Genomic DNA, 15,490 nt, shown 5'->3' with positions numbered 1-15,490 from the left:
TTTTCAACAGAGTATTAGATAATTATGCTTAGTACATGCTTTTAAAACATCTTCATAAAAATTTACTACAACATTTTGTTATATATTTATATACAATCTTTGTTGCTTCCATAATAAATTATTTGAATTTATGAAATTTTACCACAATATCTTTTATGTACTAATTGAAGCATTTTGGGAAGAGACTTTAAGAAGAAACTCCTGTATCAGCTGCCAGTGAGGTTTCAACAGCAAAATCATTATCTTTTTTATCTTTCTCAGGCTTGGATACTTTGCTTGGTTTAAAGTATGGTTCAGAAAATGAATCTTTGCGTCGCTGACGTGCATGTACAACATATATTTTTGGTACAACTAAACAAGCCATATATGTAAATCCAAAAACACTGGTAGTAAAAGCCATAACAATACCTTTAAAGTTACCCTTCACATACTTAAATGTTGGTAAAAATGCCACTGTAATGATACACAAAGCAATGCATGTAAAACTTAAAAACTTTGGTTCATAAAATGGATGCTCAGTATTGCGTTCACGAAATGCACAACATGTGGCAATAATAAGCAAAATAAATGGAATAAAGGTTGATACCAATCTGGCAGCAGTAAATTCAACAAAACAGCGTCTCTGAATCTCATATTCAACAGGCTCATTTTGAACAATATCAAGGTTGGCATCAACTTTAATCCATACAACAATAGATACTACTTCAATCATCAACAACAGTAACAATAAAAGACTCTGTTTAATCAACAAATGACCTTTGGCAATCTTTTCAAAGTGTTTCTCCAAGTAACTTCTTATTATTTTTGTTTTGATCATTAAAACAGAAGAAAAAGCCATCAGCAATAAAAAGAAAACTGCATTGCGTGCATGGCACAAGTAAATTGTTGGTTGCAAAATATAAAGAAATCCTGAGGAAAAAGTGAAAAAAGGCAACACACATGATAACATGATATGGAGAGAAGACCCATCTATTGTAAGAAACTGGCGCAGTTTTATCAGAAGTATACAAGCAACTAAGTTCAAAAGCAAACCCACACTGCTAACCACAATTATTGCCATTCCTTCTGTGTCTGTGTACTTCAGCCATTTTATTGGTGTAACTTCACAAAAAATATGATTAACTGTATGATAACCATCACCACATGTATTGCATTTATCAGCATTTATTATATTACTATAGTTATTATTTGTGCAATTCTCACATTTCCAGCAACATCCAATTTTTGCAGTAACAAACTGCCCTTTTTGACAATCTTCACTGCAGCGAGAAGTGTTGAATTTAACATCAAACCAATATGGCCATTTAATTAGTTGATTATCAATTATGAGACTTTTGTTTAAACGAGTTTTGCTCCAGTTTCCAACAGGGACAAACTTGTAAGTGTCATTAATGTATTGTAGGTTTTCAACTGTGTAGAAAATAAACTCAGGATCTCCATTTCTGTCGAACTTAATTAACTCACCAAGACTGTTATTAAAAGTGATATTCTTTACTAAATTAGTTAGATTTCCATAATCAATAGTGGGTATCCAACAACTGCTATCTGATTTACAGTTTATTTCTAAATATGTTTGAATGGCACGCGTGAGCACAGTAACAGCATCTATTAAATTGCTAATTTTTCCAGGAAGGTTGGATAACTCATTTGTGATAACACTTATGGCGATAGAGCAGTTATTACCCATTAAAAATAAATTGTCACTCGAAATGTGTGTTGGTTTACATTGAAAGTTATTTTTAAGAAAGTTCTGCAGCCACATGTTACATAAAAAATCAGTCTTCACTTCATTAGTCATGTATTTAACAAATTCTGGGAGCTTGTGATTCTGTTGTGAAACTGATAAAATCCCATGAGCTTGGTCTTTAAGGTCATTGCTTAAACCTGTTGCTGGTGGGTTCCAAGCATCACTAGTCAACCATACTCTCTGAACATTACTTTGCTTTGCTTCTTTCAAAATCAGATCTCCTAATCCATTTACATAACAGAATAAAACAACTACTACTGCCTTTGAATTTTTTATCATACTTTGTATTACAGTTTTGATACGACTTTGAATTTGTAAAGATTTGTAAGCTACATAATGTGTTTCAGTTATGCATATACTTCTATTACGAGCTCTTGACTCAAGCTCTGATATACCAAGCTTCCCATAATCATCATCTGAACCAACTGCAAAAATGTAGTTCCACTTAAAAGCTTCAATTACATCTAGCATAACTGAAATTTGGTTAACATCTGATGGAATAGTTCGAAAAAAAGATTTATACAACTCCACTTTACTAAGTAAACGACTTGAAGCAGAGAAGCTGACTTGGGGAATTGAGTAAAGGGACATTAAACTTGCTAAAGGAATTGTAGTAAAACTCATAGCTGTGCCAATAATTCCTGCAGGTGCTTGCATACTATTAGAACTACCATCAGTTAGATTTGTATCAGAACACTGTAGGAATTCAGCACGGCACACAGAGTGCTCTCTTATCATTGATATAACTTCAATACCTCTAGCCATTGTTACTGGTAGAGTGGAACAGTCATCATCCAATCTCATTCCAATTTTAGCCCATCTTCTAAGTTGGGTATTATTATTGGCAGAATCAATAGCATACTTAATTGCATAAGCACGCACCAAGCCTTCACGGCTGACATTATTACATGGTGAATCACCAACAGTAAAGGTAGTAAGAGCTTGTATGGTATAATTGCCCTCAGTAATACTGGTCAAGCGATTTCCTGAGTATTCATCTTGTTTCTCATAATTTTTATTTGTTGGACACTCATTTGAAGCTTGAGATGCAACAGATATAATGAAGATGCTTATCAATTCATATAGATGCATTTTAGTTGGTTGCCTAAGAATGAAATATATTTTAGATAAGATAATTAAAAACTATAGGAAAGACATATATATATATACATATATATATATACATATATATATATATATATATATATATATATATATATATATATATATATATATATATATATATATATATATATATATACATATATAATAATAATAATAATAATAATAATAATAATAATAATAATAATAATAATAATAATAATAATAATAATAATAATAATAATAATAATAATGATAGTAATATTAAAAATACAACTATATATGTTGCAAACCAAAATGTAAAATTTGTGGATTTGGCTTGCAACATATATATCATATCTTTAATATTATTATCGTAAACGTATAAAACTTTTAACTTAAAAGCTTTATAAAAATAGAAACATGTATTAAAAGAAGATTCAATACTTTTATTTAAAACAATTGAATGAAGTTGTAACGTATAAGTGATGTAGATTTACAAAATTTGTGAATAATGAAAATATGGATCAATAAATTATAGCAAAAAAATCAACTTATTAAATTTTAATGTTAGAATATGTATTGTTGGTATGCAGGTGTATAGAATAAAAATGTTAAGATTATTTCTAAAATCATATGATCTTGATTGCAACTTTTAGCTGCAGAATTACCTAATTTTAAATTTTAATTTATGCTAATCAAAAATGAAAAAAAAATACATACGCAGAACATGTACAATAGAGATTGTCACTTATTACAAATGCATAAGCTACCAGCAACAGATTTATACGTATAATGATGTTGCGTGTACCATAATTGTAATATTTGTATTAAACGGAGTTATAGCTTTTATCCTTATTGATAGTATTGCTTGACAGCCAGACCATTGTATTCCTACATAGGCCGATTGTTGACAATTCAAATCTGAACTTTTAACTGTGACCGAATCAAACGGAGTACTGAGCGGTTCTAGATTCATTTTCAATCGCGACGGATGAGAGTCAAAATCCTCAAAGGTTAAGAGCAAAGACATCCCAATGATGTTTATTTACTATGGAGGATTCACCAATTTCTGCCATCTGAATTCACCAAATGTTTACTAAATTGTTTTTGTTCCACTAAGATTTTAGAGATAAGAGCTTGGCGAATTCGAAAGTTAGTGGTATTCGCCAATGCAAAACTCTGCCATAAAATTCTTATTACACAAGAAGAAGGATAGGAAAATTTTGCAAAGTTGATTCAAAAAATGCAAAGTGTATAAACACTGCGTAATTTTTTGAATCAATTTTTTTTTTGAATATTTTTAAAGTTCTTCAAAAACTAAACGCAATTTTTTCAAGGTTTTTTTTATTCTTTGATTACACGTGTTTTCCGTCAGTTATGTTTATCTAAAAAAGTTAAAAACACTTTGAAGGGAATTAATTTATCTTCAGTATCTCACAGTCAATTAAAGAATATGTAACTAAACAGCTGTAATCAAATATATAGATAGTTGAGTTAACTTTTACTTCAGGACTTAGATGGACTAAGTTAAGAACAAAATCTTTAAAAAAATAATCATGGATTACAAAATGCCATCGAAGCAAAGTATTTCTAGAAATTGGTTAATTAAGAACAGAGAAAATGTCTTAAGCAGCAGTTGAAATAAGTTTGATTGGTAGTAAAAGTAATGATTTTTTCACACAAAAAACTACATGATCTAAATTCGCGTTTACCTGCTCTGATTTCTGCAATTGTAAAAAATCTGTTTGAAAATTTTTCGATTGAATTTATCAAATGCAGAGAGAAATATTTTTATCATAAATTTTATTTGAACATTTTCTGAGGATTCCCATGTCAAATTAACAATGTTTGATGACTTTTGCACTCATGATGTAACAAAGCAGGTTTGCAAGGTTATCAAATGGCGAGTAGAAAAGCAGCATTTTTAACCTTCCCAGTAATCCTGCAGTTAAGTGGCGTAAAATAATTTACAATTATTGCTTTTAGCGCTCTCGTTCGTAGAGACATAAAAAGTTCTTTAAAAAGATAATAAAATCAAAGTAGATAATTTTCAAAGTAGTTATTTGCTTGTTTTGTTTAAAGACGTTTTTGTTTAACTATGTAAAAATATTTTAAGTTCTTTATTGTAAGATTGTATAATTTCAGATTGTTTCACACTAATTATTATCAGAGTTGTTAAAAAATACTTTTAAAAAATCACAACTATATTAAACTAATAAATTATTCGTAATAAAATCTTTATTTCATACATAAAAAAATTTTTTTAAATATTTTGTATTTTGAAAGACATTGTAAATACAAAATGCATCCAAAATTGTATTTAAAATACAAATACAAAATACTTGGTGGAAGAAGTATTTAAAATACAAAATATGAATCAATATCAATATATTTCGTGTTAAGGATGTTACAAAAAACACAGTTCAAAAGAAAAGACAAGAGAAAAACATAAAAAAATAACACTTATAAAACAGACTTTTAAAAGAGTTAAAATATTGGTCAAATAGTTATTGTAATGTATTCACATATACATATGCAAATACACATATACATATGCAAATACACATACACATATGCAAATACACATATGCACAAATAAGAAATTATAAAATGTACATAAACATAAAGAAAACAGTCATAGAGTTAAAGAATAAAGTAAAGCGTAACTTTTTAAGTAGAAATGAAAAGAATATTTAAAAATATTTAAACTACATATTTAAAATGCTAGTATTTAAATACTTTCCAACACTACTAATTATAACTATAGAATATAGGATACTACAATTATTGTTCTTGCCAATGTGTTTTTAAAAGATATGCGGCTATGAAAATAGTTGTTTTATCTGTCAATTACAAAGGATACTGAGGAGGCACACAAGATAGAAAATTATTGCTCCATTAAACACCAATTTTCTTGCAACACACCTGATTCAGCCAGGATTTCATCAACAGCAACAATTGTTGTAAGAGGATCATGCACAATGGGAACAAGATAAGCATGTGAACTTTCCAGCTAGTTCTTAATTGATAGTCAAACTTTTTGTAAAGATAGAGCTTAAGTTTTTTAAAAGCTTTTTTTGAAATTTAAAGCTGATTCCACTGATTGATTATACTTTTCATTCCAAAAAACTTTTCCTTTAATTATTAAAAATGTTTTAAGATAACTGATCACAGGTTGCAGAAGACAACTGATCACAGGTTGCAGAAGTCAACTGATCAAAGGTTTCAGAAGGATCATATTTCGTTGAATAGAGATTGCACTAAGGAGGTTAATTTCTAGGTTGTCTAATTTATCAAAAGTCTTTGTGAATTGTTACCGTCTGTGAAAATTAAATAGGTCACAGTTTAGTTGCCATCTTTCATGGTAACAAAAACTAAACTATGACTTATTTCTTCATCTCCTCAAATGATTGGTTCAGTTTAAGATTATAAGAATCTAATTATGAATGTATGTAGCTCTTCAATTTGACTTGAAAGATTTTAATAAAACGCTTTCTTTCCTAAGTTTTATTACAGATTGTTGCAAAATAGCTTTGTCTTTTTTTTACTTAGATTGTAGAGTTTTTAAGATTTTAAAAAAAGCTTCTAAAGATTATATTTTAAGAGCTGCTAGATTTATTATTAGGTGTACCAAGAAAAACAAAAAAGTTGTTGATAAAACTATAAATTACAAAAATGTTGATGATCTTTAGAGAAAACTTCTCTCCAGATTTTATGTTGTCTCTTTTGTTTTTTTTTTTTTTTTAGAATCCCTTAAGTAAATTACTTACTGTACACATTTCCAAGACCTTCTGCTTAATTAATTAGACTTCAAACAGCTTGACTTTTACAGCAGTAGGAAGAAATTCCTTAAGCAAAATAAGAATTGGAATCAAAGTAATAATTTAACCCAAACACATTATTAATAACAGAACTTTTTAAAAACTGTTTGCTTTTTAAACAAAAAAAATTTAAGACTATTTTATTTAAATTTAGGGATGTATTGGCAATCTCTTGATTACTTTATTATAATCTGTTTGGATATATTATTAATGTATATGACCTTCAGAGTCTTTGTCTGTTAAATACTTGAAGTGTTTTCTCAAGTCAATCATTTCATTTTTCTTTCCCCCCACTCCCCTTGTGTTTGTTACATGTGTTTGTTTTGTAAGAAGTACTAATGTTTTTAGGACAACACTCTTTCTCTTTATCATATTCTCTCCAAAGAAAATTTTGAATATGGATTTGGATTCCATGAGTTACTTTAGTAAGTTTATGTAAACCTTTTCCAAATATAATAAAAAAAACAAGCACATATTAGATGTTTTGCTTTAGCCATTTTGATAGTATTTAATTCCAGTTTTTAATGATTATTTAAAGAAGAACGTATTTTGATATTTTTAAAAACTTGCATAAAAGGTGCAATCATAAAATAACCGAACTTGGATACTTAAGGATACTTTAATGGCGCTACTCGACTTTCTCCCCCCCCCTATTTTTATGATTGATTCTGATAGAGAATTTTATGCTGATTAAGAATCGTACAAAAACATTGGTCTCAAAATTGATAGAAAGTGCTCTAATCTGAAGTTAAAAGTACAAAAATATACGACAAATCCCTAATATTCGCCATCTTGAATAACTAACTTTACGGTTGGTTTTATTTTCAAAAGCAAAAAATGCCAGCCCGGTTTTTACAATAAAAGTTTTTTTTTTTGGTTTAATATAAACGGCTAAGTTCCTTCGAGTATACACTTTTTCTTTTTTCTTTTTTTTTTTTTTTTTTTAAATAAGAAACTTGTTTTATAAGAAAGTAGTACTCTAAGCCGCCAAAATTTTAAGAAACTATTAGTACTTAAAAACTTTTCGATAAGAAACTTATTTTATTAACATTCGAGAAACATTTCCTAATTTGTGCTCTGTTCAGGGACAAACCTTAGGATTATATGACAGTGATGGGATTCAAACTATGTTAGCTGACAATAAAACTTGATAACATATTTACAAAGTTCATTTTATACACTTTTTTTCACTTTCGATAATTAAGTAACTTTTAGTACTTTTTAGTATTAGAGTTGAAAAAAAGTACTCTTAAAATAAGAGACTTTCTAGTATAAGCTCATTTGCTTCGTTTCTTATGTGTAATCGGACAGAAAAACTAGCTATAAAGCGTGTTACTCTTGCGACATGATTCCTTTTTGTAAATTTTAAATTTTTAAGAGAATTTACCACAATTGTCAGGTAATATTAAATCTTTAATAATAAAGAAAGTGTAATTGAAAAGACAAACTTTCTTTGAATAACAAAAATAGAAATCCTTATGTTCTTTGCAAAAATATTTTTAGTGAATGTAAGTGGATATGAAAATAGCCTTTTTTGATTAACGAAGTCCTCGGCATGAATTATAACGTTAGTAACGTTTAATGCACACAGTAAGCTTTCGAGGAAGCCAAACAGGATGCGCAGTCACAACTTGATCCCAAAAACGAAAAAACCGATGTTCGGGAAATCTCTGCATCCACATAAATTCAGACAAATAGTCAGCTATTATTTCACGGTTAGTTGGTCCCATCATTGATTTGAATTTTGCTTTCGCTCGACACCACATAGCTTCTACATGATTTGTTGTTACGCCAGTCTGAAGTTCTACAAAGTTTAGAGTGTGGTTGACAGTGCCATGTAAATATGCAGGAGCTTGCAAATCACTATAAGCTGCCCACATATCACTCCAGACAATAGAGCCAGGAAGTATCGATTGATGTATGATTGGAATCAATGTTGCAGAGTCGCGATTTTGGACGGGAATTAAAAAGCCTTTTTTAGTAGCAGGTTCATACCCACCAAATATCCACTGCTGCGGGATTACTCTACCAACGTGATACTTCCTTCGACAGAAAACAGATTCATCTATTTCAACAATGCACCCTGGACCATTTATTGGATCAGGGTTATCAGGGATGAAATATGAGACACAAATATCTCTGCAAAATTGATTCCAATCAACAATGGTGTCATCACTTCCTATGTTAAGTTCTTGCCTTATATCGCTAATTGATAATCCCCGACTCTTACCTGCACTTCTACTCCAAACGCAATTTAATCCTAATATTTGCCAAAGATGTAGGTGGGATTTCTTAAAATAGCTGCCTTTTCTTATGCTGAATGTTCTTTTGCACCGCTTAACTGGACATCTCCAAATGAACTGATCAATTGATCCATTCTTCACTTGCTATGTGCAGGCCACGTTACATAGGGGAGAACCTTAATGAATGGGACGATTATTGAATGGGACAAGCTCAGATTCTCATAGAAGCATTGATGTAAGGATATTCAAATTCCTGTAACAAAGAGTGATAGAAACAAGAACTCAACTGACCGACTAATCCATCCTATTGCTCAATGACCGTAATGACAATTGATGTTATTGCGTTTTCGAATGTAAAAAGTAATTTTTAAAAATATTTTTTTTTTCTGATTTTGCAGCAATTTTTGAAGTTATGGAAAATAAAATTCCATGCTTAAATAGATAGCAGTCTCTAGTACTACAGTGAGTAAAACATTCAAGCTTAGATAATGGTGTTTTTGGTGCGACTAATCATTTTTGGATAAAGTGATGCGCATATTGAATGGGACAAAATACTACAAATCAATGAATTTAATAAAGTATTATTTACAGCTCAGCAGAGGGATGCTGCAGTCCCTTACTTTTATCCCCATGGGTAATGGGTATTATTCACACACTTTTATACTGTAATATTTTACTTAAATAAAAATAACTAAATATAATATTCTAAAATAAGAAAGTTCTACTTTGATTGAAATTTATTTGGAGTTAAAATGTTTAAAGTTAAAAATATTTTTTGTGTGGTCTTTATGTATGTATCTATATATTTAACTACATTTACAATTAACAAACTAATTTGAAAAATGATTGAATTAAATACGTTTATTTTTAATTCTTTTATGTTTGTCCCATTCAATGAGACATACTTAATGAATGGGACAAATGTCATGCTCCAATAAAACTCTCTTTTTACCAATAAACAAATGCAAATCCAATTTTTTTGTTTTAATATATCATTGAGCAAGAGTCGGTGGTTATCAAACATATTTAAATATATATATATAAAACAATTTTATCTACGTTTAAAAAGCATTTTGCAAAAACTGTCCCATTTATTGAGGTTTTCCCCTATACTGCAATTCATACTTTCGGCGAGTATAAACCATAAGTTCTGCACAGGTGGATTGTAGCTTCAATGTTGTATTTGAATTTTGCTCCTATTTCTGTTAAGGAAAGAGAGTCAAATTCTTTTATTGTTGGTCTTCGAAGGGCCATGATATATAGATAATTGAACTTACTGGAAAGTTAGTACCGAAACATTTCTTTTTATATGACAGTTACAAGAAAAATAAATTTTCACGGGGGGTTAACTTAAAGTATTAGAAAAAAAATCAACAGTTTGAAATATGTATATTTTTAATGCAAAAAATTTAGTAATTTTATATTTACTTTAGTATATAAACAATAAAAAAATTTTCAACTTATTTAATAAAAATTTTAAAAGATATTCTAGACAATAAAGAAATGATCCCGGCTAAACCAAATTTGCGTGATAAATTCAAATGTCAATGAATTCTCAAAACGTTCCATAATTAGAAGTTTTTGTTATAGAGTATAAAAACCAGGTTGTTAGTACTTTAAAAAGAATTTTTAAAACAAAAAAAGTAACTTTTCAAGATGGCGAATATTAGGGATTTGTCGTATATTTTTGTACTTTCAACTTCAGATTAGAGCACTTTCCATCAATTTTGAGACCCATGTTTTTATACGAATCTTAATCAGCATAAAATTCTCTATCAGAATCAATCATAAAAATAGGGGGGGGGGGGGGGGAAGAAAGTTGAGTAGCGCCTACTTTAATTTAGTATATATTTTTATGTTTAGAAGTTTGCTAGAATTTTAAATTATTTTAAAACATGTTTATAAACCCTATAATAATAATGAAGAGTTTTAGAGATTAAATATATTAAATTTTGTTTTACGCTTATAAGCGTAAAACAAAATTTACCGTTGCGGACTAGGAAGTGCACAGTATAGGATATAAAGTTGTTGGAGAGTGGTTACGTACGGTCAGTAATAAAATCATAAAATTGGTGATAATGAAAAAGAGCCAGTTACAGTAGCCATTATATATCTAACCAGTTAATCAACTACATTCACTATACAGCTATATGCACATTTTTAACCTAAAATAGTTACTTAAAAGTAGCCTATGAGATACTTTTAATCTATTGTTTAAAAAAAAAAAAATGTAGTTATGAAAAGAAACCAACTGTGATGATGATGAAGATTAGGTGCCTTACATTGGCATGTTCACACTAATTACTATCATGATGATTATCATGATAATGATGTTGATGATGATGATGATGATGATGATGATGATGATGATGATGATGATGATGATGATGATGATGATGATGATGATGATCATTGTAATAATAATAATAAATACTGTTGTTGCTGTTGTTTTTATTTTTATTAATACCATTATAAATAATTGTCAATAAGTATGCTCTACGTACGAAATTTATTTTGAAAAATTCTGCAATTTTAAAATGTATATATATATATAGAAGAAATATCAAATGTAAATTTAATGGGATTTAAAAGGCATTTTAGCAATAACTATTATAATTATTTTTATATAATAATTATTGAAAAAATATTTCTTCATAAAGTCTTTTTTTTCTGCCCTAATGTGGACAATTGGTTTTTGTATGATGTATGGGTACAGTTTTGAAAGTTTATAATATTTCTATGATTTCACTGCATCAGATTGTCCAAAAATAGAATCTTTTTTAAAAGTTGTTTTAAAGTTAAAAGTAATAGAAAAATTTGAAAAAAAAATAGTAAAGAGGAAACATGATATCGGCCCCATCGATTATGCAGGGTCTGTCCTTAACTTGTTCTAGAACTTTTTTTCTACAAAAAAAAATTTAAAATACTAAATACAAAGAATGCAATAAATACAAAATACTTCGATACCTCATCTATGCACTTTCAACCAAGATGTAAATATTTACAGTGCGTAAGCGGTTTAAATAAAAACAGCTGTAACTGCTTCCTCTTCATCGCACCATACATTCATTGAAATGTTTGTAAATATGAAAGAAAATGATTAAGTTGTGTTATTGATAACCAATAATAGTAAAAAAATACCACACGAGTTTCAAGCTTTTAAATTTATTTTTCCGGTTAAACTTACATAAAAATCTAATTATGCTGTTTTTTCGCATCATCCCATCATTTCGCATCATTTCGCTATTCTACGTTGGGAAAGCAATAAATGATGGCAAAAATTTTTTCCTCAAAATTTACAATAGGAACATCCCCTTGAAAACAGGTTGTCAAAAATGTTTTTGTTTCTCTATCAAATGAGTTAACTAGAGAGAGACATTTAGTAAATGAATAACGAAAATGAACGAAATTTTAAGATGTGTTTTCAAAAGTGAATAAACTTTCAAAAATGCTGTTCGGTCTCTGCTAACTATGATACTTTGCAGCAACGCACAGTCAAAATCTTAAAAAACTGGCAAAAAACATCCCCAAAGAAAAAAAAAATTGCTAAGAATCAATAACTTGAGTTTATTGATTTACCAATTTCTGGAGTTTTTCCTGATAGTTAATTCTTTTTATTGCAAAACTTGCGCACAAAGTGCTCTCTTTTATGCCACTCTTTTAAGGTTAAACAGTAAAAAAAAAAGTAAAACAGTTCAAAATTTAGTTTGAAGGCATATTTTTTGAAATATTTGGAAACTTTTAAAATTTTCATGGAATCTGGTGAAATCTCTTAGTTTTTCAACCGAACTTATGATCAAACAAATAAAAAAAATCAATATGGGCAACTTTTTTTTTGCCTATTTATAGGTATATATGAAAACAGAAAGAAAAATAAATCAGTTGCCCGAACTTGTCCCAATTCATTATACAACTTTTAAAAAAAAGTAAAATGTAAAAATCCATATTAATTATTTTTCACACAATTTTTTTTTACACATTTTTTTCACATATATTTCTCACACTGCATTAAAACTACAGAGAGAATTTGTCATAACTTAAAAGCCAACATTCAAAAACTCATTCTCAAACAATTGTTAATTTTTAAAACCTCAAAAACCAAGATTTGCATGATTTGACGACCCACTGCCTGAATTAAGCGTTTAAAATAAAACTTTCATGCAAAATAGCAAATAATAGTTCATTGCTTACATTCATCATGAAAAGAATACATTTAGTTCCTATCATTCAAGAGTTTGGAATTAATTATAATAATTTACTTGAGGCTCTTCTACTTGAGTTTAGTAGATTAGAGGATCAATGAAAATATTGATGAACATGAAATGATAACTCTCAAGAAAACTCTATCAGCACTAAAATGTAAATTTAAATCTAAATTACTGAAACATTCAAGAGCCTTCTCAAGATTTCTGGAACATGAGCTAACCTGGTTGGATAAAGAAATATCAGTAAATGGAAAAGATGTTGCAGCAAGTCCACGTAAAAACAAAAAGGACTGAGAAGATTTAAGCGAGATAAGCAAAAGATTTAAGGTAGCAATAAGTCAATTGAATTCAAACCAATTCAAAAAATAGTTTGCTCACTTAAATATTATCTGATTTAAGGTTGCCAAGCAACATGAACATCCTGCTGGAGCGTTAACTTCAAAAAAAAAAAGCCTCTGGAGATCCTACCAAGAAAGATTTTGTTATTATCATGAGAAATGCTACAAATCCTGGCTTAAATGAACCATCATAAAGGAAATAGTTTTGTTGAATAAGAAGCCCTCATTTTTGTTTTGTACACAATATTGTTGACCCCCTACATCTCTAATATCAAAAGGAATCATCTCTAATATCAAAAGGAAACGAAAGAGTTGATCAGAGATGAAGATGAGCATCTCAAAGCTAAAACGAATTCACTGGTCGGGTCTGAGGTAAAGCTAGAAGTAGCAGAAGGCAACCCTTGAAAATATTAATTAAATTAACCGCATTAGTCTCAAAGCCCACAAATTTAAAAATGGAAAACCACTTCCGCTGATATTTCGTCTTTTTTAATGGCGTAGTAACAAAATAAAGCTTTTTTGCCAATGACAGTTTTTTCTATTTTTGCTCTTGTCATAGAATACTAAGATAAGATAATACTGTATTTCGGTTTTTTATTTTAATTAGTATATGTGCGCGTTATGGTTTGAGGAAGCCTAATTTTTTTAATTTAAATTAATCTTTGTGCGCGTAAAAGACTCTAATAAGCATACGTGTAAGTAATACGCGCCTTAGATACTCGTAACATTTGTTAAAAAAAAACGTAGTATTATATGGTATTTGGGATCGTGGAATCTAAATTTTTTTACTTAAATGATTATTTGCGCGCGTAAATGACACTGAGACGCGCACGCGCGCGTAATAAGCGTCTTTGGTACGGGTAAAATTTATTTTCTAATTACAAGTTTAAATTTTCTGACCCAAAAGCTATTGTATTGATTTATCACATGTTTATATTTGACAGTCATAATTTTTGCTGTTTTTTCACCGTGCCGGTTTTTAAGTTTTTTTTCATAACACTCCGAGTGTCACTCGCCCCATTAATCATAATACCGACAATGTATTTTCGCAAGTTAAGTCCATATTCTACAAGCATTTCTTCAAATAACTCGATAGACACATCTACAGAGAATTTTCCTGCTATGCTAACTAACCCTAAGATCCAGAACTGAGGGTTTAGTGCGTGCAAATTAGCATTTAAAAAGGAATTTTACTGATTAAAGCTTTTCTAGTTTTTTTTCCTGTAATCTACAACCATTTTATTTATGCGTTACTTGGTCAAGACTAAGCAGGGAATGCCTCAGGAAAGAGATAGTAAAAACCTTCAGATTAGGAGTTAAAACCATTTTCGGACAGATGTCCACAGCAAATTAAAAAGTCACGTAGATGGACAAATTCAAGACTCACGCAAATAAAAAGGTTTCTATGTCCAAATGTCGCTCATCCACCAGATCGTTATACAGCTAATGGTCACTCTAAAAAATTAGATATTTTCTCAGTCTAATTTTAGCCTAGTTAACTTTTTTAGCCCAGAGTCTTAATTCATTTTAAAGTTGTCATTCTTTATTGGATTAAGTTCACGCTCAGTATGTTCCTAGCTTAATTAATAGAATTCTAGCCTAAATTAAAAATTTTTTTCTTACAAGATCGGCATTTCTAATTGCATTAGGTTTCTGCTCGGTTTATTTATAGTCTAAATCTCGTAGTTCATTTCTTAGTCTAAATTTCTTATTTCTAGCCCAGCGTCAATATTCGTTTTTTTTAAAAAAATCACATTTCTAATTGGTTTAAGTTTCTGCTCGGTATATTTCTAGCCTAAATGCAACCATTCTGCGCTCTGTGTTGACTGATGTGGGTAAACTTTTGAACCCTGTGGCTATAAAACCTGGATATAAATCATTTGAATTGCATTTAACTGACAAATGGAGGAATTAATATTCACACTCCTAGTCAATCAAGTTTTCAAACGTCTTTTGCAGACGCATAATTTTTGCACGCTGTGATGGAACTGGTTGTGTCTGAAACATATAGTCTTATACGACCCCTAACAGTAGTAGGTAAAATTTTACCCCC

General features: G+C 29.6%; 1 protein-coding gene across 1 annotated transcript; it reads right to left on the bottom strand.

Annotated features, from left to right (window-relative positions):
• Positions 1-36: 36 nt before the first annotated feature.
• On the bottom strand, positions 37-3,798 carry LOC145189401 (metabotropic glutamate receptor 3-like). The gene is made up of 2 exons (XM_090087731.1): positions 3,551-3,798; positions 37-2,852 (listed from the first exon to the last, which is right to left on the bottom strand). The coding sequence occupies exon 2, from the start codon at positions 2,837-2,839 to the stop codon at positions 188-190; it is 2,652 nt and encodes an 883-aa protein (XP_089943857.1). The 5' UTR covers positions 2,840-2,852; positions 3,551-3,798; the 3' UTR covers positions 37-187.
• Between the last annotated feature and the right edge of the window lie 11,692 nt (positions 3,799-15,490).

This window comes from Hydra viridissima, unplaced genomic scaffold (genome assembly GCF_058129835.1).
Source record: "Hydra viridissima isolate aposymbiotic clone 2 unplaced genomic scaffold, HvirCarnegie_v1 scaffold_5, whole genome shotgun sequence".
In the NCBI taxonomy this organism is placed as follows: Eukaryota; Metazoa; Cnidaria; class Hydrozoa; order Anthoathecata; family Hydridae; genus Hydra; species Hydra viridissima.
The sequence above is the reverse complement of the archived record's forward strand: the minus strand, read 5'-3'. Positions and strand labels throughout refer to the sequence as shown.